The sequence below is a fragment of the Somniosus microcephalus genome, chromosome 25, assembly GCF_052327205.1.
Source record: "Somniosus microcephalus isolate GS21.2 chromosome 25, FLI_Smic_1.0, whole genome shotgun sequence".
Taxonomy (NCBI): Eukaryota; Metazoa; Chordata; class Chondrichthyes; order Squaliformes; family Somniosidae; genus Somniosus; species Somniosus microcephalus.
In genome coordinates this window covers 48,650,408-48,676,636 of record NC_141011.1, presented here as the reverse complement: position 1 = coordinate 48,676,636, position 26,229 = coordinate 48,650,408, and the positions used below count along the sequence as shown (strand labels likewise).

The following is a 26,229-nucleotide window of genomic DNA, read 5'->3' as shown; positions in this document are numbered from 1 at the left end:
GCTCTGTTTGCATATTTAAAGAAAGTCCCCACTGCTGAGAAAAATACTCGTTTGTAATCTAACTACAGGAAACTCTTGATTTACCGGCACCTAAATAACCAGAAATCTCTGATAACCGGCAAAATTCAGGAGTAGGTTCAGGTAAGTTTTACTTCATATTAGTGGCCGTTCCTGGATCTGTGGCTGTGTAACCGGGGTTCCTGCACCTGTTGCTAAGCAACAGGGAAGCCTGGATTTGTTGCTGTGTACGGAGCTCTTGTACCTTTTACTACACCTCTCTGTAATCCGGACTTTTTGATAAACCAGCACCACGCCGGTCCCATCGGTGCCGGATAAAAAAGAGTTTCCTGTACTCCCTTAGTCCTTTTGGTGATATGTTCCCTAGTAACTGATTCACTGACTACTGGAACCCTTCATAATTTTCAACAGCCCCATCAGATCTCATCTTAACCTCCTCTGCTCAAAGCAAAGAAAGCTCAAGTGTCTATACACTTGCCTCATAACTAAAACCCTTTCATCCTTGGCATCATCTTAAGAACATAAGAATATAAGAAATAGGAGCTGGAGTAGGCCAATCGGCCCCTCGAGCCTGCTCCACCATTCAGTAAGATCATGGCTGATCTGATCCTAACCTCAAATCTACTATCACTCTACATCCCTCCTGAACCCATGTGACCTCCTGGGAGAGGCGAAAAACCAGATAAAAAACCCAATGGCCAATTTGGGAGAAAAAAATCTGGGAAATTCCTCTCCAACCCATCACAGGATCACAGAAACCCCACAGTGCAGATAGAGGCCATTTCGGCCCATCGAGCCTGCACCGACGCATATCCCACCCGATCCCCGTAACCCCTACACCAACACATATCCCACCCTCTCCCCGTAACCCCACGTATTTAATCCCCCTAACACTAAGGGTCAATTTATCATAGCCAATCAACCTAACCCGCACATTTTTGGACTGTGGGAGGAAACCGGAGCACCCGGAGGAAACCCACGCAAACACGGGGAGAATGTGCAAACTCCACACAGACAGTCGCCCGAGGCCGGATTCGAACCCGGGTCCCTGGTGCTGTGAGGCAACAGTGCTAACCACTATGCCACCGTGCTGCCCTAGGCGATCGAAACTCATCCAGGAGATCACTGTCCCTATATTTTCTACAGTACTTACCTTCTGTAAAATGTGATCTCCACCCCAGCCAGGAACAGAAATAGAACCATCTCCTGAAATCTAACACATAATTAGAACACAAGAAGTAGGAGCAGAACCAGGCTACACGGCCCCTGGGCCCACTTCGTTACCCACAGGGCCATGACCATTCCGAACATGGACTCATGTCCAATTTCCTGCCCGCTCCCCGTAACCCCTAATTCCTTTTACTTCTAGGAAACTGTCTATTTCTGTTTTAAATTTATTTAATGATGTAGCTTCCACAGCTTTCTGGGGCAGCAAATTCCGCAGACCTACTACCCTCTGAGTGAAGAAGTTTCTCCTCATCTCAGTTTTGAAAGAGCAGCCCCTTATTCTAAGATTATGCCCCCTAGTTCTAGTTTCACCCATCATTGGGAACATCCTCACCATATCCACCCGATCAAGCCCCTTCACAATCTTATATGTTTCAATAAGATCGCCTCTCATTCTTCTGAACTCCAATGAGTAGAGTCCCAATCTACTCAACCTCTCCTCATATGTCCACCCCCTCATCCCCGGGATTAACCGAGTGAACCTTCTTTGTACTGACTCGAGAGCAAGTATGTCTTTTCTTAAGTATGGACACCAAAACTGTATGTAGTATTCCAGGTGCGGTCTCACCAATACCTTGTACAACTGCAACAATACCTCCCTGTTTTTATATTCTATCGCCCTAGCAATAAAAGCCAACATTCCATTGGCCTTCTTGATCACTTGCTGCACCTGCATACTAACTTTTTGAGTTTCGTGCACCAGGGCCCCCAGATCCCTTTGCACTACAGTACTTTCCAGTTTCTTGCCATTAAGATAATAACTTGCTCTATGATTTTTCCTGCCAAAGTGCATAACCTCACACTTTCCAGTATTGTATTCCATCTGCCAAATCTTTGCCCACTTACTTAGCCTGTCTATGTCCCTTTGCAGGTTTTTTATATCCTCCTCACTCGCTACTTTCCTTCCCATCTTTGTATCATCTGCAAACTTTGATATGTTACACTCGGTCCCCTCCTCCAAATCATTAATATAGATTGTAAAAAGTTGGGGACCCAGCACTGACCCCTGTGGAACACCACTAATTACTGATTGCCAGTCTGAGAACGAACCATTTATCCCAACTCTCTGCTTTCTGTTAGATAGCCAATCCTCCACCCATGCCAGAATATTACCCCCAATCCCATGATTTTTTATCTTGAGCAGTAATCTTTTGTGTGGCACCTTGTCAAATGCCTTTTGGAAGTCTAAATACACTATGTCCACTGGTTCCCCTTTATCCACCCTGTATGTTACTTCCTCAAAGAACTCAAGCAAATTTGTCAAACATGACTTCCCCTTCATAAAACCATGCTGACTTTGTCCTATTAAATTATGTTTATCCAAATGTCCCATTACTGTCTCCTTAATAATGGACTCTAAAATTTTACGAACCACAGATGTTAGGCTAACAGGTCTATAGTTTCCAGCCTTCTGCCTACTACCCTTTTTAAATAAGGGTGTTACATTAGCAGTTTTCCAATCTGCCGGGACCTTTGCTGAGTCCAGGGAGTTTTGGAAAATTATTACCAATGCATCCACAATCCCTACCGCCACTTCCCTCAAGACCCTAGGATGTAAGCCATCAGGTCCAGGGGATGAATCCGCCTTCAGTCCCATTATTTTACCAAGTACCACTTCCTTAGTGATTTTAATCGTATTTAGCTCCTCCCCCCCTATTTGTCCAGTGTTGGGATATTCTTAGTGTCCTCTACCGTAAAGACTGACACAAAATAATTGTTCAGCGTTTTTGCCATCTCCATGTTTCCCACCATTAATTTCCCGGTCTCATCCTCTAAGGGACCAACATTTACTTTAGCCACCCTTTTTATATAACTATAGAAACTTTTGCTATCTGTTTTTATATATTTTGCTAATACTTTCATAATCTATCAGGGTTAAAAGGGTTAAGTTATGAGGACAGGTTGCACAGACTCGGCTTGTATTCCCCTGGGTATCGAAGATTAAGGGGCGATCTGATTGAGGTGTTTAAGGTGATTAAAGGAGTTGATAGGGCAGAGAGAGAGAAACTATTTCCTCTAGTTGCGGGGGGGGGAGTCCCAAACTAGGGGGCATAACCTTAAAATTAGAGCCAGGCCGTTCAGGGGTGATGTCAGGGAGCACTTCCTCACACAAAGGGTGGTGGGAATCTGGAACTCGCTCCCCCAAAAAGCTGTTGAGGCTAGAGGGGGGGGGGGTCAATTGAAAATGTCAAAACTGAGTTTGATAAATCTTTGTCAGGCAAGGGTATTGAGGGTTAGGGGACCAAGGCGATGGATGGAGTTAATATGCAGATCAGCCACGGTCTAACTGAATGGTGGAACAGGCTCGAAGGGCTGAATGGCCTCCTCCTGTTCCTATCAGTTCTTGATCTCGTCCTTGTTGTGGAGGCCAACCTCTTCCTGCAGGGAAAGGGAGCCCTCCGGGCAATGCTCCCTTTAGGTTGCGCGGCCGCACCGCCATCTGCAGATCCCGCGCAGCCGGCTCAGCGGCGCTCGAATGGCAAAAACCACGCCTGCGCGGTGCTTTGAATGGGCCATGCAAGCCCTCAAAGGGGCCGCGCACCCAAAAAAAAAGAAATAATTAGCGGGAAGATTGCCCCCAGGCAATACTTATAGCCTCCGAGTGACCGGTTGTATCATGGCACTGGCAGAGACCCATCAGCAAGTACAAGCCCTCTCAGCGGGGACGCAGTGTTTGGCACAGGGAGACTTAGAGAAGGAAAATAGGACAAACAGTGAACTGCGGATAGAATAAATCTTAATTGGACGACCCTCGAGTATGTTACGCTAAAGTAATATGAAGAGGAAGGGTGATTGATGCTTGGCTGCCATCTTCAGGAGTAAATGAAGAATTTCTTCACCGAAACTTAACAGCAGCTTCCGAAGTCATCCTTCCAGCACCATCGATAAGTTTACTCAACAACAGCAACAGCAACTTGCATTTATTTAGCGCCTTTAACATAATAAACCTCCTAACGTGCTTTGCAGGACCGATTATCAAACAAGATTTGACACTGAGCCACATAAGGAGATATTTGGACAGGTGATCAAACGCTTGGTCAAAGAAGTAGGTTTTAAAGGGCATCTTAAAGGAGGAAAGAGAGGTAGAGAGGCGGAGAGGCTTATGGAGGGAATTCCAGAGCTGAAGGCACGGCCGCCAATGGTGGAGCGAAGAAAATCAGGGATGCACAAGAGGCCAGAATTGGAGAAGCGCAGAGATCTTGGATGGTCTCAGGGCTGGAGGAGGTTACAGAGATAGGGCACGACAAAGCCATGAAGGTATTTGAATGCAAGGATGAAAATCTTAAATTCGAGGCGTTGCTAGACCGGGAGCCAATGTGGGTCAGCGAGCACAGGGGTGGTGGGTGAACGGGACTTGGTGCGAGTTAGGACACGGGCAGCTGAGTGTTGGATGATACTCAGCAGCCGTCGATGGGTCCTGACAATGCTGAGAAGTTGACTTGTCGACAGAGTTAGCTTTGACACATAAATAAAGTTATTATTCCATGCCTGGGCTTTCAATTACCTAGAAAACTGGTTATAAAGTTTGTTTTCAGCCAATGAAAACCCTTTTATAAAACTTACTCCTACCTCCAAAAAAAAAGATAGAAGTCCTGGGGAAATAAAAGTTTTTTTTAAGGGGAAATAGATCAGAAAAGATAGGATAATCGCCTAGCAAAGACCGCCTATTTCCACCTCCGTAACATCGCCCGTCTCCGCCCCTGCCTCAGCTCATCTGCTGCTGAAACCCTCATCCATGCCTTTATTACCTCTAGAGTTGACTATTCCAACACACTCCTGGCCGGCCTCCCACATTCTACCCTCCGTAAACTTGAGCACATCCAAAGCTCAGCTGCCCGTGTCCTAAGTCCCGTTCACCCATCTCCCCTGTGCTCGCTGACCTACATTGGCTCCGGGTTAAACAATGCCTCGATTTAAAAATTCTCATCCGTGTTTTCAAATCCCTCCATGGCCTCGCCCCTTCCTATCGCTGGAATCTCCTCCAGCCCCACAACCCCCCGAGATATCTGCACTCCTCTAATTCTGCCCTCTTGAGCATCCCTGATTATAATCGTTCAATCTTTGGCAGCCGTGCCTTCTGTTGCCTGGGCCCCAAGCTCTGGAATTCCCTGCCTGAACCTCTTCGTCTCTCTACCTCTCTTTCCTCCTTTAAGATGCTCCTTAAAACCTACCTCTTTGACCAAGCTTTATAAATACAAGTTGTTGGTGTTGTTGTTGATGGTTGAGAGGTAAAAGTCTCCGTCAGCGAGCCAGTACCGATGAGGTGGGTCCCAGGTTTAATCCCTGTTCAGCACTGAGTTCGCTGTCCTCAACCAGAGAAGCAGTAACGGCCTTACCATTACCCCCAACAATCCCAGATTAGTGAGAAAGAAAGACTTGCATTTCTATGCGCCTTGCACGACCACCGGACATCCCAAAGCGCTTTACAGCCAGTGAATTACTTTTTGAAATGGAGTCTCTGTTGTAATGTAGGAAACGTGGCAGCCAATTTGTGCACAGCAAGCTCCCACAAACAGCAATGTGATAATGACCAGATCATCTGTTTCTGTTATGTGGGTTGAGGGATAAATATTGGCCCCAGGACACCAGGGAGAACTCACTTGCTCTTCTTCAAAATAGTGCCTTGGGATCTTTTACATCTACCTGAGAGGGCAGACGGGGCCTCGGTTTAATGTCTTATCCGAAAGATGATAAGGGGAAACCGGTCAGGTTACTCCTCTCGAGCGTTACGCACGGCCCGTGCTGGACGTGCATGAGTGCGGATCTTGTGAGGGAAGAATAGCTGAGGTAGATTCCCATTGGCTTCCTCGTGGCTTTTATCTTCACGGTACCTTCTCCTAGGTGGGCAGCAAGCAAGGCTAGAGCCCCACCTTCCCTTTACAATAGAGAGGGGATGGCACCACCCCCCCTCACCCGCACCCACCCGCACCCATTGGACGCAGCTACCCCGACTGGACATCGACCCAGTGTTCAGTGCCGCACCTCTGTCCTCCACTCACCACGTCAGGAGTGGGGGCCTGAACCCAACCCTTCCGAATTATCGGTTGTGAAGTACTTTAGCAATCTCGCGAGGATTTGATATGGCATTCAGTAAATGCAAGTTTGCTTGTTATAAAAAAGAACTTGCATTTATATAGCGCCTCTCGCAACCTCAGGACGTCCCAAAGCGCTTTACAGCCAATGAAGTACTTTTGAAGTGTAGTCACTGTTGTAATGTAGGAAACACGGAAGCAGAATGCTCCTTATTCCACCTTGAATGATATTGTAGTGAAAAGATAGATGAGAGGATCCAATTCTCCAATACATTTAATGTACCATATTCATGGTGGCATCATTTAAAATGGAGTAAGGGTAGCCATTTATTTTAAGCAGGGCCACCTTGAAACATGTCTTGCAGCATTTCTTTATCTGTCTGCAAGTTACCCCGAACCCTGACAGTAACAACAAATTACACGCTGTCTCTTACCTGTCTGTCTTGATTCCAAATTTGCTTTGAAATTGTTCAAAATTCCTTCAATTTTGTCCAACTTTGCATGAATTGCTTCAAGATGGCAAGAATCTACCAAAAATATTCAATATGACAATGGGGTCGTTTAGTCCATTCGAGACGTACACTTGAAAAATTAATTTTTTAAGTTAAAAAATTGATTACTGTACCTTTCTCCAGAACAGGTTGAAAAGAAGCTTCCACGATTCTGTCGTGGACTGGCTGTGCGTGTCGATAATCATTCCTTAAAGTTTTGTTCTCCCAGTCCAACACAGAATTTTCCAATAACCGGATCTGCAGAAAGGTATCAAGAAATAGAAAATGATTCTTCCAGGGCTGTATTACCTCATAGAATCATCGAATAGTACAGCACAGGAGGAGGCCATTCGGCCCATCGAGTCTGCGCCGGCTCTTTCGAAGAGCAATCCAGTCAGTCCCACTCCCCCGCTCATTCCCCATATCCCTGCAATTTTTCTCCTTCATGTATTTATCCAATTCCCTTTTGAAAGCTACTATTGAATCTGTATCCACCGCCCTATCAGGCAGCGCATTCCAAATCCTAACCACTCGTTGCGTAAAAACGTTTTCCTCCTGTCGCCTCTGGTTCTTTTGCCAATCACCTTAAATCTGTGCCCTCTGGTTACCGACCCTTCAGCCATTGGAAACAGTTTCTCTCTATTTACTCTGTCTGAATCCTTCATGATTTTAAACACCTCTATCAAATTTCCTCTTAGTCTTCCCTGCTCCAAGGAGAACAAGCCCAGCTTCTCTAATCTATCCACTTAACTGTATTCCTTCATCCCTGGAACCGTGCTCATAAATCTCTGCTGTACCCTCTCCGAAGCCTTCACGTCCTTCCTAAAGTATGATATGCCTACCTAACGGCACTGAGAGTTCCTTCACCACACGGACTGCAGCGGCTCAAGAAGGCGGCTCACCACCAGCTCCTCAAGGGCAACTAAGGATCAGTTCTGACGAAGGGTCATCGACCTGAAACGTTAACTCTGTTTCTCTCTCCACAGATGCTGCCTGACCTGCTGAGTATTTCCAACATTTTCTGTTTTTTTATTTCAGATTTCCAGCATCCGCAGTGTTTTGCTTTTGTATATGGGCAATAAAGCCAGCGACGCCTGTATCCCGAGAATGAATAAAATAAAAATATAGCTGAACCCAAAATGTAGATTTGGCTCACAGGATTACTGGAAAAACGTGGGATCAAGCACATAACCATTTAAAATCACTAGCCTCCCATTTGCAGTGTTACTGGCACCAGCACTGTTGGAATTGATTTTGACTGCCAGTCGAGGTGTAGTGCTAGCCATTTGCCATTACCATAGGCGGCAACTACAAAGGCGGCATGTTCTGTCCTCCTCACGACTATGATTCAACAGACAGCTAAACCCTCATCACCAAACAGGAGGCGTTGTTACTTTTTTATCCAGTTTAATGACACAGGGTGAAACTACAAAGAGAGCAAGAAATTACAACATCAAATAAGGCCGATTGGTATTACAATCACGATCTGAATACACAAAATAAACCTAGGATAGTAGAATGAAACGTTACCACTATAACTCAACGGTTCTATTACAATTTGAGGTAAATCTGATACAACAATCAAAGATCTAACACATGAATGCCAGGGGAAACTCCACAAAGTGCAATATTTTAACTCATCTGGCCACAAATATCAAGAAATGGTGACATAGATCAAACATAAAGACATCTGATAAAAGGCTACTTACAGACAATGCCAATCAAAGGGGGAAACTGAGAAGGATGGCGTTAGATACTGTATACATCACCAGCCATGAATTCTGGGCTCCCTCGTGGTTGTGTTTTACTTTCACTTTCTCATCATGTCACATGACATAAATCAACAATAAGGAGTTAAGTAGTAAAACCACTAGGGGGAGACAAAACACAATACTAAAAGTCTCATAGGGGACATAACACTCCCTGTCTGGTATCTCTAAGATGCCACATAATAAAGAAATACAACTTATCAGGGAGCAACCGTCTGGTCTTCCTTGGAGAGAAGAAGTGCAATCTCTGTGATTGGCCTGTAGAAGAGCTTTGTCCCATCACCGATTGGGATCGTGACCTCTACCTTCCGAACTCTACCATCTTTGCTGGGGAAAACCTTTTAGATGATCCCCATCGGCCATTCACTTCTTTTGTTCTGACTGTCCTTCATTAAAACTATGTTCCCCGTCTGGATGTTGGTCTTTGATGACTGCCATTTGCTACGTGCTTGGAGAGTCGACAGGTACTCACGTCGCCAACGGCTCCAGAAGGTGTTGGCCAGACTCTGTACCTGCTTCCACTGACGTCTGTAGAAGTCCTTGCTGCCGAACTCTCCTGGAGGTGTAGGAATGGCTTCTCCTTTCTGAGTGAGGAGGGTGGCAGGCATCAGGATGAATGGGAACTCTGCATCTGATGACGGAGGGACGAGTGGTCTTGCATTGATGATGGCTACTACTTCGGCCATGAATGTGGTGAGGACTTCATGAGTGAGTCTGGAAGATCCATGTTCCAGAAGCATTGCATCCAATATGCGGCGTGTGATACCGAACATTCGTTCCCATGAACCTCCCATATGTGAGGAATGTGGCGGATTGAAGATCCAGGTGCAACCTTGGTCTGCGAGGTATCTCTTAACTGTGTTGTCATCGTTAGAAGAAGGAATGTCGAGCTCCTTGCAGGCTCCGATGAAGTTGGTACCACAGTCAGATCGAAGCTGCTTGGCCGGTCCACGTATGGAGAAGAATGACACTTCTGTGACTTTCTGCTGGGGACGACACAGGAATTCAGGTCCTATAAGCCATGTGGCATCCTTTAAGCGAGCTGCAGGGGCAGATCTGGTGGCGTGATCGGCTGGATTCAGGTGAGTAGGCACGTAGTGCCATTGTTCAGGTTGTGTTGACCTTCTGATGCGTTGGACTCTGTTATTGACGTACACATAAAACCTTCGAGTCTGGTTGCATATGTAGCCCAGCATCACCTTACTGTCTGTGTAGAACTGGATAGAGTCAGGCTTGAGATCAATCTCGGAGGTGATCAGTTCTGCCATCTCTACAGCCAGAACGGCAGCACAGAGCTCCAGTCGTGGAATGCTGTGTTCGGGACGTGGTGTCAACCTTGCCTTGCTGAGGATGAAGCCTGCTTCACAATCTCCATTGGGGTTTGTGACCTTGAGGTAAGCAACTGCAGCTATGGCATCGTTTGGAGCATCAGAAAAGACACATATTTCTTTGTGTTGAGCTTCAGAGGGAGAGATGAGAGTATAGAGTCTTGGAATTTGAAGCTTTCTAAGGTCTTGGAGAGAGTTTCTCCATGTGTGCCAAGATCCCTCCTTTTCTCGAGGTAGTGGTGAATCCCAATCGTTCGTGTCTACCGTGAGGTCTCTAAGCAGAGCTTTTCCTTGGATGATGACTGGTGCCACAAAACCAAGGGGGTCAAACAGGCCATTCACTGTAGGAAGGACACCACGACGAGAAGGACACCACGACGAGTGGAGGGCTTTTCGCTGTCTTCAACTTGGAAGGTAAAGGTATCCATATTCAGGTCCCAACTGAGCCCAAGGCTGCGCTGTAGAGGAGGTAAGTCAACTCCAAGGTCCAGGTCCTTTAGGTCATTGGCGTGGTCTTCTGAGGCAAAGGCTTTCTGCATGAATGAAATGAAGTGGTCCTTTGTATCCGGCTTTCTTTCCGGCGTGCGGCGGAAAGAGATGAGTTGATTGAGTGCTTGTCCTCGGTTGTTAGGAAGCCATCATCTTGGAGTTCTGAACGGTAGAGGAGCGACCCAGCTATTGCTACTGTCCATGAAGACCTCTTCATCCATGTTCTTTATAAAGAGTTTGTCCTCAATGGGAGGAGCTAACTTGTCATCGTCACTCGTCCTTTTGAAGACTGCCTGACCAAGACGATCCTCTTGCTTTCCGTGTTCTGGTTGCTCAGTAGGATCATCAGAGAGAGAGCTTGGAACCTGTATGCCGTATCTTTCTTTCACTTGAAAGCTGTTGGGGCACGGATCAAAGAGTGAGGGGCGACCATTCTCCAGCACATTTGTATGGAATGTGTTCACTTTGGCAGGTCTGTGGGCGTTTCCCAGACAAACATCACCGATGATGACCCACCCTAGGTCAAGTCTCTGAGCATAAGGTGAGTCGTGTGGACCATTTATCTGTTCGCGTACCTTGTGGATTCTCAATATGTCTCTGCCTAGTAGAAGCAGGATGGGAGCTTAAGGGTTCAACGGTGGAATCTGGTAAGCCACTGGTTTGAGATGAGCATGATGAAGCGCTGCTTCAGGTGTAGGGATCTCTGACCTGTTATCAGGCACCTGGTTACACTCTATTAGTGTGGGCAGAGGCAGGCTCGTCTTTCCATCAAGGGTCTCCACTGTGAAACCACTGGCCCTCCTTCCTGATGTCTCCACTAGGCCGGCACAAGTTTTCAGTGAATATGGGGAGCTGTTTCCTTCTATGTTGAAGTGGTCAAAGAACTGAGACTTGGCGAGTGATCTGTTACTCTGATCATCCAGCATGGCGTATATCTTTATGGCTTTTTCTTGCTGTCCTTCAGGGTAGACCATCACAAGACAGATTTTGGAACAGGATTTGCCGCTGATGTGTGCTCCGCAGACCTTGGTGCAATGTGAGGCTCCTTCAGGTGTCAGAATGTCTTCCTCTTCCTCCCCGCCGTGCTCTGCTGCGGCGGTAGAGGCCGTTGAGACCCAAGGGGCTGGACCTGGGTGGAGTGCTGTGTTGTGGCCTTCGCTGTTGCATTCTGTGCATTTGACGGCCGTGTTACAGTCCCGTGCCAGGTGAGTTGAAGAGGAACAGCATTTATAACAGATGCCGCGTTCCTTTAAGAACGATTTGCGATCCTCCAAAGTCCGTTCTCTGAAGCTCCGACACCTCCTGAGCGGGTGCGGCTTGTTGTGAATGGGGCATTGCTTGACGGGGTCGTCTGTTTTCCCATCTGCGTCGTCGCTGGAGAAGGTGGTGGACAGTGACATTTCAGTTTTATGAACTGACACTGGAGTTCTCTGGCTGTACCTTGTAGCAGACTGTGCTGTCTTCAGTGGCTCAGGGCTTTGAGTGGAGAAGAAGCAGCTTGGGTCGTTTCTTGTTTTAGCCTGTTGGCAGATAAACTTGGCAAAAAAGGAGAAAGGTGGGAAGGGAACGTTGTGATCTTCCTTATACTTTGATCCCTGTGTTATCCATTTTTCCTGCAAGTTGAATGGTAACTTTTCAACAATGGGATTTATCCCACGTGCCGTGTCAAGGTACAGAAGACCTGGCAGACATCCCTCAGTTTTCGCTGAGTCAATTTCCATTAGAACATCACCTAACTCTCTGAGCTTCAGGCGGTCTCGATTGAGGATCTTGGGAAAGTTCTCCAGCTTCTCAAACAGTGCATTCTCAACCACCTCCGGGGAGCCATAGCTCTCCTCCAGACGATCCCATATCGTCTTCAACCCCCTTTCCGGGAGGTTAATGTGCACAGCTCGGAGTCTCTTGGCATGCTCAGAGGATTCCTTACCCAGCCATTTAGCAAGTAGGTCGATTTCTTCGCTTGCTGACAGGTCTAACCCTCTTATGGTGTTCCGAAAAGTAGACCTCCATGCTCTGTAGTCTTCAGGTTGGTCGTTGAACTGTAGCAGCCCGGTGGTGATGAGTTCATGACGTGCGAAGAACCTCACGAAATCTGACATGCCTTGGGTCTGTTCATAGTGAGGTAGAGCAGCTGGACTGTGATAGGTCTGCAGATGTTGTGAACAATAATGATGGGTTAGCCTTTGGTCTTCTGGTTGGAACTTGTGTTCGTCCTCTTCCACAGTGTTTTTGTTGAGCTCACAACGGCACTGAGATGCATGGCCAGGCTCTTCCTGTTCGTGTATTAACTCTGGAACAGGCTCCATGTCGGGCATTGAAGAGTTAACAGTTTGTGACCTGGAGTGGCTTTGCATGTATTCTGTGGTGCATTGCACTGGATCTTGATGAGGGAGATGAAGGTTAAGGTTGCTGCTTGTTGCTTCACCTTCAACAGCTGCTTCAAGGACTTCTGCCTCCGCTAGAGCTGCTGCTGCCTCTTTTTCCATATCCAATACGGCTAATGTTGCTTCAAAACGTGCCTTTTCCATTTTTATGTCCATTTCCTTTTGAGCAAAGGGCATCTTTGCTTTGGCTGCTTCGGCCTTGGCGCTGGCCATCGCTGCTGCTGCGCCAGTAACAGACCTACTTGAATGCCTGGAGGAGCCGGAACACTGAGATCTGGTCTCCTCTGCTTGTTTCAGTGGTGACTGTTCCTCCATTTCAGCTTTTGTGACTGGTGTCTGGAATGTGTGGCTTCGGAGATGCATTGAATCGTGTTGGTGTTGAGTATCTGTACCTTTAGTAAATTCGCCCATGGGAAAGGTGTCTTTTCACTGTTCTGTCCTCCTCACGACTATGATTCGACAGACAGCTAAACCCTCATCACCAAACAGGAGGCGTTGTTACTTTTTTATCCAGTTTAATGACACAGGGTGAAACTACAAGGAGAGCAAGAAATTACAACATCAAATAAGGCTGATTGGTATTACAATCACGATCTGAATACACAAAATAAACCTAGGATAGTAGAATGAAACGTTACCATTATAACTCAACGGTTCTATTACAATTTGAGGTAAATCTGATACAACAATCAAAGATCTAACACATGAATGCCAGGGGAAACTCCACAAAGTGCAATATTTTAACTCATCTGGCCACAAATATCAAGAAATGGTGACATAGATCAAACATAAAGACATCTGATAAAAGGCTACTTACAGACAATGCCAATCAAAGGGGGAAACTGAGAAGGATGGCGTTAGATACTGTATACATCACCAGCCATGAATTCTGGGCTCCCTCGTGGTTGTGTTTTACTTTCACTTTCTCATCATGTCACATGACATAAATCAACAATAAGGAGTTAAGTAATAAAACCACTAGGGGGAGACAAAACACAATACTAAAAGTCTCATAGGGGACATAACACGGCGCTTAAAATGTATTAAGCGTGCCGACTATTTAATGCGGCTCAGTATTTACCGAGTTAGAAGCGCCGCTCGTTGCAGGGTGCCCGAGCAGCTATTTGCACTGTTAACAGCTACGGGAGCTATTTCATTACATACGAATTAGGAACAGGAGTAGGCCACTCGGCCCTTCGAGCCTGCTCCGCCATGCAATAAGATCATGGCTGATCTGATTACTCCACATTCCCGCCTACCCCCGATAACCTTTCACCCCCTTGCTTACCAAGAATCTATCTACCTGTGACTAAAAAATATTCAAAGACTCCACTTCCACCGCCCTCTGAGGAAGAGAGTTCCAAAGACTCACGACCCTCTGTGATTTTACCGTCCACCGCGTATAGCGGGAAAATCGCGTGAGCACACGCGCGCCCCCTATATGTGGCGGGACTGTACTGCAAATTAGCCCTGGGTGGCGCGGCCGTTGAAAATTCTAGTAGCTCAGCAGCACCACCCGCAGGAACATAGTGGTACTGCATTATTTGTAACAATTTAAGAAAAACTGTTACGCCCAAATAAAAATTGACATTCCGCCTTATCCTTGTTCTGCTCGAAGATATTGCATTTCAACGTCAGAAAATGATATTTGAGCCGATTTTCTCCCACATCTCTGTTGAAAGCGCTGTTTTCTGGCTGGGTCACAATTCCAGCTCTTGAGTACCTGGCTCAAGCGGCCATTCCTTCGCACTTCAGCCGAGACAGTGAGTTTTTTTGGCAAGTTATTCAACCATGGGGGGTGGGGGGGCGGCAGCACCGTAGCCACGCGTGATTGTGTCGTCACGCGTTCAAGCATGCCTCGCCGGATAGAAATCAAGCGCAAGAAATTACTGTGTCTGTGGCTCAGTGGGTAGCACTCTCTCCTCAGAGGCAGAAGGTTGTAGGTTCAGGTCCCACTCCAGAGACTTGAGCACAAAAATCTAGGCTGACACTCCCAGCGCAGTGCTGTTGGAGGTGCTGCTTTTTGGATGAGACGTTAAACCGAGGCCCCATCTGCTCTCTCAGATCGATGTAAAAGATCCCACGGCCACTATTTCGAAGAGGAGCAGGGGAGTTATCCCCGGTGTCCTGGGGCCAATATTTACCCCTCAACCAATATCACTAAAACAGATTATCTGGTCATTATCACATTGCTGTTTGTGGGAGCTTGCTGTGCGCAAATGGGCTGCGCGTTTCCTACATTACAACAGTGACTACACTTCAAAAGGTAATTCATTGGCTGTAAAGCGCTTTGAGACATCCGATGGTCATTAAAGGCGCTACAGAAATGCAAGTCTTTCTTTTTTTTTCTCCTGATTTGAATAGTTCAGTACCACACTAGGTAAACCATTGAGACATCGGGGGAGCAAAAAGTAGCTGTTTTAAAATACAATCTGCTTTTTATTGCGAGGACCCATTGTGCCTGGGTCTTGTGGGTTGATTACGCCATGGTTAGTGGTGAACCGTTTGTTCCTCTGTCAGCTTTTGAGCCCAGTAGAGATGTATGGTGCATCTATTTTCATAGATATGGTATTAGACCAATCTAAAAGGAATCTTTATGCTTGAATAATTGGGATCATCTTTACCTGATTGGACGAGAGCACAATTGGTGTGTCAAAGATTGTCCAGGTTATAGTCTCAAAACAAGGTGGGGTTGTCAAAGATCCCCTGTACCGGTAGAAGTTTGAGAGATTATCGGGCAGCATGGTGCTGATGTCAATTGGTTGTATTTCAGTAGATTGTCCTGAAATGGAAAGGAGAAATGTACAGCATCTCTGGATTTTACAGACATACAGAACGTAAACCTTGTAAAAGATGAAATAGGACCTTACAAGTCTTCCTGCCTTGTTAATAATGACATCACCAGGTGACCAGCTGCAATCCGCCCCAAACTATTTAGGTGCAAATCCTCAGCCCCTGGTGTGAATCACCAGAATTAAAAGCTAGGTCTCCTAGGTTGCTTTCATGCTCCTCCTAGAAGATAGTTGAGAGCGAGGTTTAGCAGATGGACGATGCTAAAAGGGGGACTGTTTATATCATTATCATTGATGCTTGCATTTCTTTCCTTTTTTTTTATTGAGATATCTACTTGATGGTCAAGGGCCATGTAATGATGTATAATATGAGCTCCCTTACTTCAGTAAATGGCAATACTTCATATTAGTATGTAATTTAGAGACATCCCCTTAACAATCGGTAACTGGCAATGTATCGCCTAGGCCAGGCATGTCCAAACTCTGGCCCGTGGGCCACATGCAACCCCAAAGTCCTGGCAATTTGGCCCGCAAAACCCAGCCAACTCAATCCCTATATACTTCTTATATGTTGGTTTGCCCCATTTTTGAATCTTGTGGGCCTGGAGATTTGGAAAGGGTTTTCTTAGCACTGTTGTCACATTGGCGGATACATCCTAAATCAGAACACCAAAATATGTTAGTCTAATGTTAGAAAATATGCAAATTAATAGGAGCATGGATTTAAGCTTTGCATCTGACCCTTCAGGCTCCACGTCACACACAAAACAAAAAGCTCGGAACCGCTGAAGTAGACAACCAGTTAGATGCAGGATTCATGAACCAGGAGTCAGCTAGATGGAGATCATAAGTAGAGGCCGACATGAAGATGTCGCATATGAAGTTGTTTAGAACTTTAATAAGGTTACTCCTTTTCATTTACTTTTGTACTGTAATGAATCCTAAAATAAGTTTGAATAAAAACTGTAGGGTGTCAGCCGTGGCTCAGAGGGCAGCACTCTCGCCTCAGAGTCAGATGGTCATGGGTTCACAGTCCTACTCCAGAGACTTGAGCACAAACATCTAGGCTGACACTCCGGTGCAGTACTGAGGGAGTGTCGCACTGTTGGAGGTGCCGTCTTTCGGATGAGATGCTAACCTGAGACCCCCATTGGTCCTCGCAGATGGACGTAAAAGTCTCCATGACAATAGTTGAAGAGGAACAGGGGTGTTCAGCCAGTGCCCTGGCTAAAATTTATCCCCAAAACCAATGTCACTAAAAAAGAACTGATCTGATCAATTATCTCATTGCTTGAAGGGGAAAAATTTGCAGGGCTATGGGGAAAGGGCAGGGGGGAGTAGGACTAATTAGGTAGTCCTTTCAAAGAGCTGGCACAGGCACGATGGGCCAAATGGCCACACTCTGTGCTGTATCATTTCACGATTGCTGTGTGGGACCTTGTCCTGTGCAAACTGACTGCTGTGTTTCCATATATTAAAACAGTAACACCACTTCAAAAGTGCTTCATTGGCTGTGAAATGCTTTGGGGATATCCTGAGGTCCTGAAAGGTTGCTGTATAACTGCAAGTTCTTTCTTAAGTAAGAACTGTACACGCCGGAGTGCAGACACAGGTTGAAGAGGGTAGGAGAGAAGACCATGTACCTGCATATCTGATTTTGCTCAGGCTGGATATAAAGTCACTGCAGTGTGTGTTTTCAAAATGTCCATCCTGCAAAAGGACCATCAAAAATAAAATCAGTCAGAAAACCACGTCAGGTCTCCACAATAGGCTGCTGACTGTTTCATTGCTGCGTTTCAACAACAACTTGCAGCATGTCTATAGCACTCATTACGTGCGGACATCTCATGGGGCTTTACAGGGAGATGAGTAGCAAATGGACACGAAGCAGGAGGGAGCGGGGTTGGGGGTGGAGGAAGGTTGGGGAAGCATGGAAGAGAAAGAGTTAGAAGGGTCTCTGGAGCTATCCTCAATATTGTATCATTACTTTTGTCTTGTTCACGCCTCATTCATTATGGATTCATTGGAACCGTTGCTTCATTAATTATGCAGTCTGCTTTCTTTTTCTTGCCAATTCATTCCATGTCATGTGAGTCCAAAACGTATCGACACTGGAACCTTGATTATCTGCCCTTCCATTAGCCGCACTCTGGGTTATCCGTTACCAGGTTTACCAGTGGGAGAAACTCTTTCTTTTTTTAAAAGTGAAGCATTGGAAATAAAAGAACAACTTGCATCTGTATAGCGCCTTTAACTTAGTAAAACATCCCGAGGCGCTTCACACTTGCGATTATCAAACAACATTTGACACCGAGCCACGTAAAGAGTTATTAGGACCGATGACCTAAAGCTTGGTTAAAGAGGTAGGTTTTAAGGAGCGTCATAAAGGAGGAGAGAGAGGTAGAGAGGTGGAGAGGTTCAAGGAGGGAATTCCAGAGCTTAGAGTGAAGTCACGGCCGCCAATGGTGGGGCGAAAGAAATCGGGGGGATGCTCAGGAGGCCAGGATTGGAGCAACGCAGAGATCGTGAAAGGTTGTGGGGTTGGAGGTGGTTACAGAGATAGGAAGGGGCGAGGGATTGGAACACAAGGATGAGAATTTTGAAATCGAGGCGTTGCCGGACCGGGAGCCAGTGTAGGTCAGCGAGCACGGGGGAGATGGGGGAACGGGACTCGGTGCGAGTTAGGACACGGGGCAGTGAGCACGGGGTGATGGGTGAACGGGACTGGGTGCGAGTTAGGACACGGGGCAGTGAGCACAGGGGGTGATGGGTGAACGGGACTCGGTGCGAGTTGGGACACGGGGCAGCGAGCACAGGGGGTGATGGGTGAACGGGACTCGGTGCGAGTTAGGACACGGGGCAGTGAGCACAGGGGGTGATGGGTGAACGGGACTGGGTGTGAGTTAGGACACGGGGCAGCGAGCACAGGGGGTGATGGGTGAACGGGACTGGGTGTGAGTTAGGACACGGGGCAGTGAGCACAGGGGGTGATGGGTGAACGGGACTCGGTGCGAGTTAGGACACGGGGCAGTGAGCACAGGGGGTGATGGGTGAACGGGACTCGGTGTGAGTTAGGACACGGGGCAGTGAGCACAGGGGGTGATGGGGGAATGGGACTCGGTGCGAGGGAGGACACGGGGCAGCCGAGTTTTGGATGAAACTCTTTTTGGAAGAAGTTTGTTTACAATTCCTGTTGAAAGAAGGTTTGGGCCCTAGTGATTATCTGCCAGTTTTTATTATCCATCGGGTGGGAGGTTCCCTTCGGGTAATGAGTGTTCCACTCTAATTGATACAGGCAGATTGCAAGTCTCTTTAAATGAGAAATAGTGAATACATGTGTCTCATTGACAACTCTAGCTGTGGCAGTGGAACAATAACAGCTTCCTTTTCTTTCAGGTACTTATCCAACTCCCATTCGAAAGCCACGATTGAATCTGCCTCCACCACCCTCTCAGGCAGTGCATTCCAGATCCTAACCACTCGCTGCGTAAAAAAGTTTTTCCTCATGTCGCCTTTGGTTCTTCTGCCAATCACCTTAAATCTGTGTCCTCTGGTTCTCGACCCGCCAATGGGAACAGTTTCTCTCTATCTTCTCTGTCCAGAGCCCTCATGATTTTGAACACCTCGATCAAATCTCCTCTCAAAGAACGCATGCATCACTGCGGGATTCAGTTTGTGATAAACAGGTCAGCTCGCATTCCTAACCAAACTGATTCTAGTTTGGCTATGTATCTGAATGTTTCTTTGTGCCCCTCACACACTTTGTAATGCATTTCTCCTCCTCCCCCTTTCTCTGGTTCTACCTGCTCGTGGTCCATTCTCTGAATGGAGAGCAAATAACCGGCTCTCCGAATCCGCCAGTGCTGCCCCACCCCCCTGATTTTCATTTCCCACTATGGAACCCCTGCAGAGCACCTCCATCTGCTGGTACCAATGATAATGGAAACTCACTCCGGTTCTGATGAAGGATCCCACCTGAAACATTCCACCTGTCTTTCCCTGTTCAGATGCTGATGAGTCTGTTGTGTCCTGCCAGGCTGCCAGCATTTTCTGTTTTTATTGCTAGTGAGATATTGGTACATGCCTAAGTCCCATTACTCTGTGTCAGTCGGATGAGTATTGGAATCAGAATTGACACGTTACATTCTGTGCAGACCTGATCATCCCACACTTAATTGTGATTAGCAGTAATGCATGTGTCATTTCTGCACCCTACACCATGAAGCCCTTTAGGTTGTCTTTGCAGTGTAGAGGATGTGTTAAAAGTGACACCAATCCACTTGTGTAATTAATTACAGCTCTTTCTAATGTACTAGACCCACTTGAAGACCATGTCTCTGTGATACTACATTTGTATGACTCTTACTATTACATCCAACATGTATTGTATAACAATATTAGCTTTTCGTGCTGGCCTTCTGGCACTCTTACTTATTTGTGTTTTTCAAGCTATTTCCCTTTTAGGAACAGCCCATGCGAATTGCCTCTAGTTCTGTTCTTGAATACACTGCTAGGCTTGATTCGACTCAGTTCTCCTCCTTCCACATGGAGGATGAGTTTCCTCTGCTTAGCTTGCCCAGTGAGGGAAGTGACTCAACTGTAGAGGGAATTGGGAGGAGCGTGCATCCTTCTGTGATGATAGCAAAATGCTGCAGATGCTGGAAATCCGAAATAACAACAGAAAATGCTGGAAAAACTCAACAGGCCAGGCAACATCAGTGGAGAGAAATTAGAGTCAACGTTTCGGGTGAAAACCCTTTGTCAAGACTAAAGAGGCACAGGGAATGAAATAGATTAAGAGGCCAGGCTGGGAGAGAACAAAAGAGAAGAAGAGGCATTAAGAGGTATTCAAAACGAGACGAGATGGTGATAGGACTAGTGGAGACAAAAGACGGCTCTAGATTAGGTGTGAAATGCACTGGCAGAATGGGAGACAGCTGCCATGTGGGAGAGAAAAAAAAAAAGAAAGGCGGGGGCGGGGAAACCAAAACAAAGGTGTGGATAAAAAATATAAGTAAAAATGTAATAGGGGCCGAGGTTATGATCTGAAATTGTTGAACTCAATATTGAGTCCGGAAGGCTGTAAAGTGCCTAATCGGAAGATGAGGTGCTGTTCCTCGACTTTACGTTGAGCTTCTCTGGAACAATGCAAGAGGCCAAGGACGGTGAGGTCTGAGTGGGAATGGGGCGGTGAATTAAAATGACAGGCGACCGGAAGCTCGGGGTCACCCCTACGGACTGAACGGAGGTGATCCACAAAGCGGTCACCCAATCTGCGTTTGGTCTCCCCAATGTAGAGGAGAGCATCCTTCTATCCATGGACATATTATGAGCTGCACCATCAAGGAGTGATCCCGCATTCCTCCCTCAACCAAATAGCACCCAAAGACAGCTCGATTAGCCAGTCCTCGTGGCTGTTTTAGGGATGTTGCTGGTGGAGTATGGTTGTCATGTTTGCCCGCTGCACTTCAATGTCTGAAGCACGCCCAAGACATTTCACTGCGATAAGGTGTGATATTATTCCAAGTAAAGCTCCCTTTAAGCTGCCAGCCGCGTGGCGCTCTGGAGCTCCCGCGATGCCGGCTCACTGTCTTTTAAATGGAAAAGCCGTGCATACGCAGAATTTTGAATGAGCCACGCTGCCCGTTAACGGGGCCGTGTCCCTCCCCCCCCGAAAAAAAAAATTAGAGGGAACATTGATTCCAAGTATTATTATATTATAATCAGATTAGAGCTCCCTGCAAACCCTCCTTCCTTTTAACCAGTAGCGAACAATGGCTTTCTCCTGGTCAGTGACACTGAGTGATTGGCTTGGAGCAATGAAGGATGATTAGTACAGTTACCACACTGGAGCATCTGATCGCATGACGGCACTCCTTCAGTCTGGATATCCTGGAGACTTAAACTTGTGATCATCTGGTTCAGAGGTGAGTGTTCTACTGCCTGGGCTAAAAAGGTTGTAGCCTACCTTTCATTATCTTACCAGTGTAGGTTTTGCATTACTGCAAGGTCACTTCCACAGGAGCTTTGAGCCATACCTCATAGAAAAATGCAAGCACAGCCAGTCCATCTGCCTTATCAGAAGCTTCGGAGAAACTGCTATACTTGTCAGAATTATAATGAACAATGTGTAGCTGGAAAACAAAATGTGAAACAATTGTTGACATAATAAAACTCACTTGGTTTGAGTATAAAGCAAGGCTTTAATGAACTTGTTTCAGAACATGGAGGTCTAGTTGTACTTCACTAGTTCCTGTCTTACAAAATGTCCCTGGGGAAGCTGGGCCCACGCCCGAGTATTTATACTCCTTGGACGGCGCCACCAGCTGGCCGTCCAGTGTTATTTCATGAGTCGTTTCTTCATGATGAAGAGATTTATAACAATTGTGTTAGCCCAGTGTTGCACAAACATCCCTGCAGATGCACCACATGAAGTCTGGTACTGAGTCATACAGACCAGGAACATCTCAGCTTCAATCCAGGCTTCTACTGATCTGGGACAGTCAAGGCACTATGATGACCCTGGGCTAGAAAGCAATGTGAACATTGGGTGAGGACAGATTGGGTTCAGCTGTGGTACGGCGAGGTAGACTGCTGACACTCTCACATGAAGTATAGTCAATGGGACGAGATTTTGTTTTAATGCATTCATGGGATGCGGGCATCGCTGGCAAGGCCAGCATTTATTGCCCATCCCTAATTGTCCTTGAGAAGGTGGTGGTGAGCCGCCTTCTTGAACCGCTGCAGTCTGTGTGGTGAAGGTGCTCCCACTGTGTTGTTAGGGAGGGAGTTCCAGGATTTTGACCCAGCGGCGATGAAGGAACGGCCGATATATTTCTAAGTCAGGATGGTGCGTGACTTGGAGTGGATTTAGTTGGGGGGGGGACGGTGGGAGGGGGAATCGTCAGTGGAACTGTACCTCGGCATAACTCACTGTCTTCAGGAAATGAGCGGAGAGAACTGGAGTGAAAAAAAAAGATGTTGACCCAGTAATGGCTGAAATTTTGGGAAGTGGAATTTTTATCTTTGTGTCTGAGGATAGAACGTAACACCAGCAGCTGCAGTCATTGCCCAATTCAGTTCACAGATCACCAATCTAAAATAGTGTGTAAATTAAATGAAGAGTTCCAGTTATCAGGGGACTGAGGCAACAAGCGACTCCTGATTAAATAATGACGCCACAGGCCAAGATTATAAATTAGATCATTTATTGGTAAGGTACTGCTACTAAGTACAAGATTATGTCTATTTTATTACATTGGTGGTGATATTTCATTCCCCAATAATCACTTTCAGTGATGCTAAAGTTATCCTGGACCACTCGTGATGGCTCACTGGGTAAGACAGTAAACTCATATCTGAGCAAAATAGATCAGCAAGATCACGGGTTCATGTCCCTGCCTTGGACTGAGTGAGCTGATCTCAGCTGGGGCAGAATCATAGAAATTTACGGCACAGAAGGAGGCCATTTGGCCCATCATGTCTGTGCCGGTTGAAAAAGAGCGATCCAGCCTAATCCCACTTTCCAGCTCTTGGTCCGTAGCCCTGTGGGTTACGGCACTTCAAGTGCATATCCAAGTACTTCTTAAATGTGGTGAGGGTTTCTGCCTCTACCACCCTTTCAGGCGGTGAGTTCCAGACCCCCACCACCCTCTGGGTGAAAAAAGTTCTCCTCAACTCCCCTCTAATCCTTCTCCCAATTACTTTAAATCTATGCCCCCTGGTTATTGACGTCTCTGCTAAGAGAAATAGGTCCTTCCTACCCACTCAATCTCAGCCCCTCATAATTTCATACAATTAAATCTCCCCTCAGCCTCCTCTGTTCCAAGGAAAACAACCCCAGCCTAGCCAATCTTTCCTCATAGCTAAAGTTTTCCAGTCCTGGCAACATCCTCGTAAATCTCCTCTGCACCCTCTCCAGTGCCATCACATCCGTCCTGTAATGTGGTGACCAGAACTGTACACAGTACTCTAGCTGTGGCCTAACTAGTGTTTTATACAGTTCAAGCATAACCTCCCTGCTCCTATAGACTATGCCTCGGCATCAGTGGGTGCTCCAACTGCCAGGCTTAAGAGATGAACTATTAGTCAGGCTCCTTTCTCCTCCTGGTTGCTGTCCAGTGACCTGGATAGTAGGTGTGTGTGGATATTGGGTGAAGGCAGATAATGCATCAGCATTCACTGTCTAGGCTAGTGTCAGCCATGGCTCAGTGGGCAACACCCTCGCCTCTGAGTCAGAAGGTTGTGGGTTCCAGTCCCACTCCAGAGACTTGAGCACAAAAATCTAGACTGATGCTCTAGCGCAGTACTGAAGGAGTGCTGCGCTGTCGGAGGTGCCGTCTTTCAGATGAGACGTTAAACCGAGGCCCCGTCTGCTCTTTCAGGTGGACATAAAAGATCCCGCAGCACTATTTCAACGAAGGGCAGGGGAGTTATCTCCAGTGGCCTGGCCAATATTTATCCCTCAATCAATATCACTAAAATACACATTGGGTCATATATTCTGATGCCTATGGGTGTGTACACACCTGTAGGGGATATCGGAAATGCCAGTTTCATACTAACGGGGCGCTAAGGGGTTAGCGACCGGGCACGGCGAATGCAGCGACGCCCGCGAACTTCAGTGCCAGTTCTTACCGCCAGGGCCTCTCGCGCCTCGCAGATGGTGACGTCATAAAGTGTGCAGCGCCCCTTCATCGCCCTGGATGTGAAATTGCCCCCCGCCCCCCTGCTGCACCGCCGGGCGTGAACAACGGCAGGAAGAAGAGGGCGTTGTCACCTCGGCTGGCCGCTTGGGGGAGCGCTAATTAAAGGGAATGGTTTTCAGGTCGGCCAACCTTTATTATTTGCACCAGTCTGGTGCCTGCTCAAAGTTTTTGATGTTTCATTGCTGCGAGATGACCGAGCCCTCCACTTTGTGAGAGTGCTTGGGGCTGTAATGGCAGCCGCGCCTTGCAACGCAGACCTGCCGACAAGTGGGTTGTGCACCATCAATGGCCCTGCCCTTTAAGCGAGGGAAGCAGCCTCTGATGCCGTTAGTGATGCACTCGAAATTGTTCAGCGCTCTGCCGCTACCGCCCCGCTCTCGGACTTTAGCGCCCTAAGAGAAGTGGTTAGCGCTTGATTTTAGCACGCCACTTCCCTCTTGGAACGCGAAAGCTGAATTTCCTGGCAGGAGAGAGTCATTAGCGCCTGGTGCTACTTTTTCTACTTTTCAAAAGTTAGCCTTTCTAGCCCAAAGAATTTCAGCCCAAAATATGGTTTGGATTCAAACTTAGGTGCCAGTGATGAAAGGACAACATGGTCTCTCACTGTCTCACATGGTCTCACACCTAAAATTCTAGACAGATGGAATTTCACCCCTTTTGTAGGACAGACAACAACAACAACAGTGAAACATCCCAAGGCGTTTCACAGGAGTATTTTAAGACCAAAAATTCGACACTGATCCACATAAGGATAAATTAGGGCAGGTGACCAAAAGCTTGGTCAAAGAGGGAGGTTTTAAGGAGCGTCTTAAAGGAGGAAAGAGCGGTAGCGAGGCGGCGAGGTTTAGGCAGGGAATTCCAGAGCTTAGGGCCCAGGCAACAGAAGGCACGGCCACCGATGGTTGAGCGATTATAATCAGGGATCCTCAAGAGGGCAGAATTAGAATTAGGTGTCATTTGATAAATTTAAAATCAATCAATATATGCATTATTCAGCACTGTTTAAATATGAACTGGTTTGTGTTTTAAAATTATATAATATAATCAGATTATACTGTCAATGCTACAGAGTGATTGGCGAACAGGAAGAGTAGTTGCAAAATTGCAAGGCGGCTGTGCCAATTGTCATTAGATCCCATCGATTCCCAGTCACTGCATATTCCTGATATAAATGAAAGGCATTTGCTATACCTCTGCCACATATCGTATCCCATCTAATGTATGCTCTGAGCCACTGCTCTCCAGGTCAAGGCCACCCCAGTGAAAATGCATCTGAACTGCTGAATAACAATTCAACAGCCCTTTGCTGATGAACATGGAGGGCGGTAAGTTTATCGCAACTGTGAAAGTAAAATGCACAAGGTTGCTGGTTATATATATATGCATCATATAGCAGTACACCATTTCAAAATACAGAACCATCTATACATATTCCCATATAGTATTTTAATTATATATAGCAAATATAAAACACACATTACTATAAAATGTATTGAACTCAGTTGCTGACAGACAATTATTATCTTCATGGATTTGTTGAGTGGATCTTATATGCCTCATTATAACCATCAGAAATACCTCCGCAAACAATATGGATTCAACAAGATTGACTTGTTGATGGCGCCTTTGTTGGGATAAAAGAGAAGTCTTCCCTCCTCTCAAGCGAACCCCCTGAAATAAGAGGTTCTACACTTGCCCTATAGCAACCACGAATTCACCAGACGGACACCTTGGATGAGTTTCACGATCTTTATTCCCGCGTATCAACGGGGAAAATCTCAGTCTCAGCCGCCCGAGAAAGGATTCTTCCACCGAGTATCAAATACGTACAGCAATTATACCTAACTCGGGGCAGGCACCCCTCATGCACAACCCTTCTACGATCATCGATTGGTGTACAGTTTATTAGAGGGGCTGCATCCATTCGTTGCCCCTTATCAGAAAGGTTGCTGAATGGTTCGCAGAGACCCATCTCTACAGCATTAGCATG

At 46.7% G+C, this 26,229-nt stretch overlaps 1 protein-coding gene across 2 annotated transcripts in view; it reads right to left on the bottom strand.

Annotated features, from left to right (window-relative positions):
- ca6 (carbonic anhydrase VI) overlaps positions 1-25,576 on the bottom strand; it is a 42,857-nt gene extending 17,281 nt beyond the window's left edge. Inside the window, exons 1-6 of one of the 2 annotated variants that reach the window (XM_085967354.1) lie at positions 25,431-25,576; positions 21,570-21,665; positions 17,175-17,241; positions 15,364-15,521; positions 6,904-7,027; positions 6,713-6,805 (exon numbers count right to left, since the gene is read on the bottom strand). In XM_085967354.1, coding sequence (XP_085823480.1) covers positions 6,713-6,805; positions 6,904-7,027; positions 15,364-15,521; positions 17,175-17,241; positions 21,570-21,665; positions 25,431-25,556 — 664 coding nt within the window. In that variant the 5' untranslated portion in view covers positions 25,557-25,576. Of the gene's footprint in view, positions 1-6,712; positions 6,806-6,903; positions 7,028-8,478; positions 11,477-15,363; positions 15,522-17,174; positions 17,242-21,569; positions 21,666-25,430 lie in introns of those variants that run through there. The other variant, XR_015073573.1, reaches the window with a different exon arrangement.
- Between the last annotated feature and the right edge of the window lie 653 nt (positions 25,577-26,229).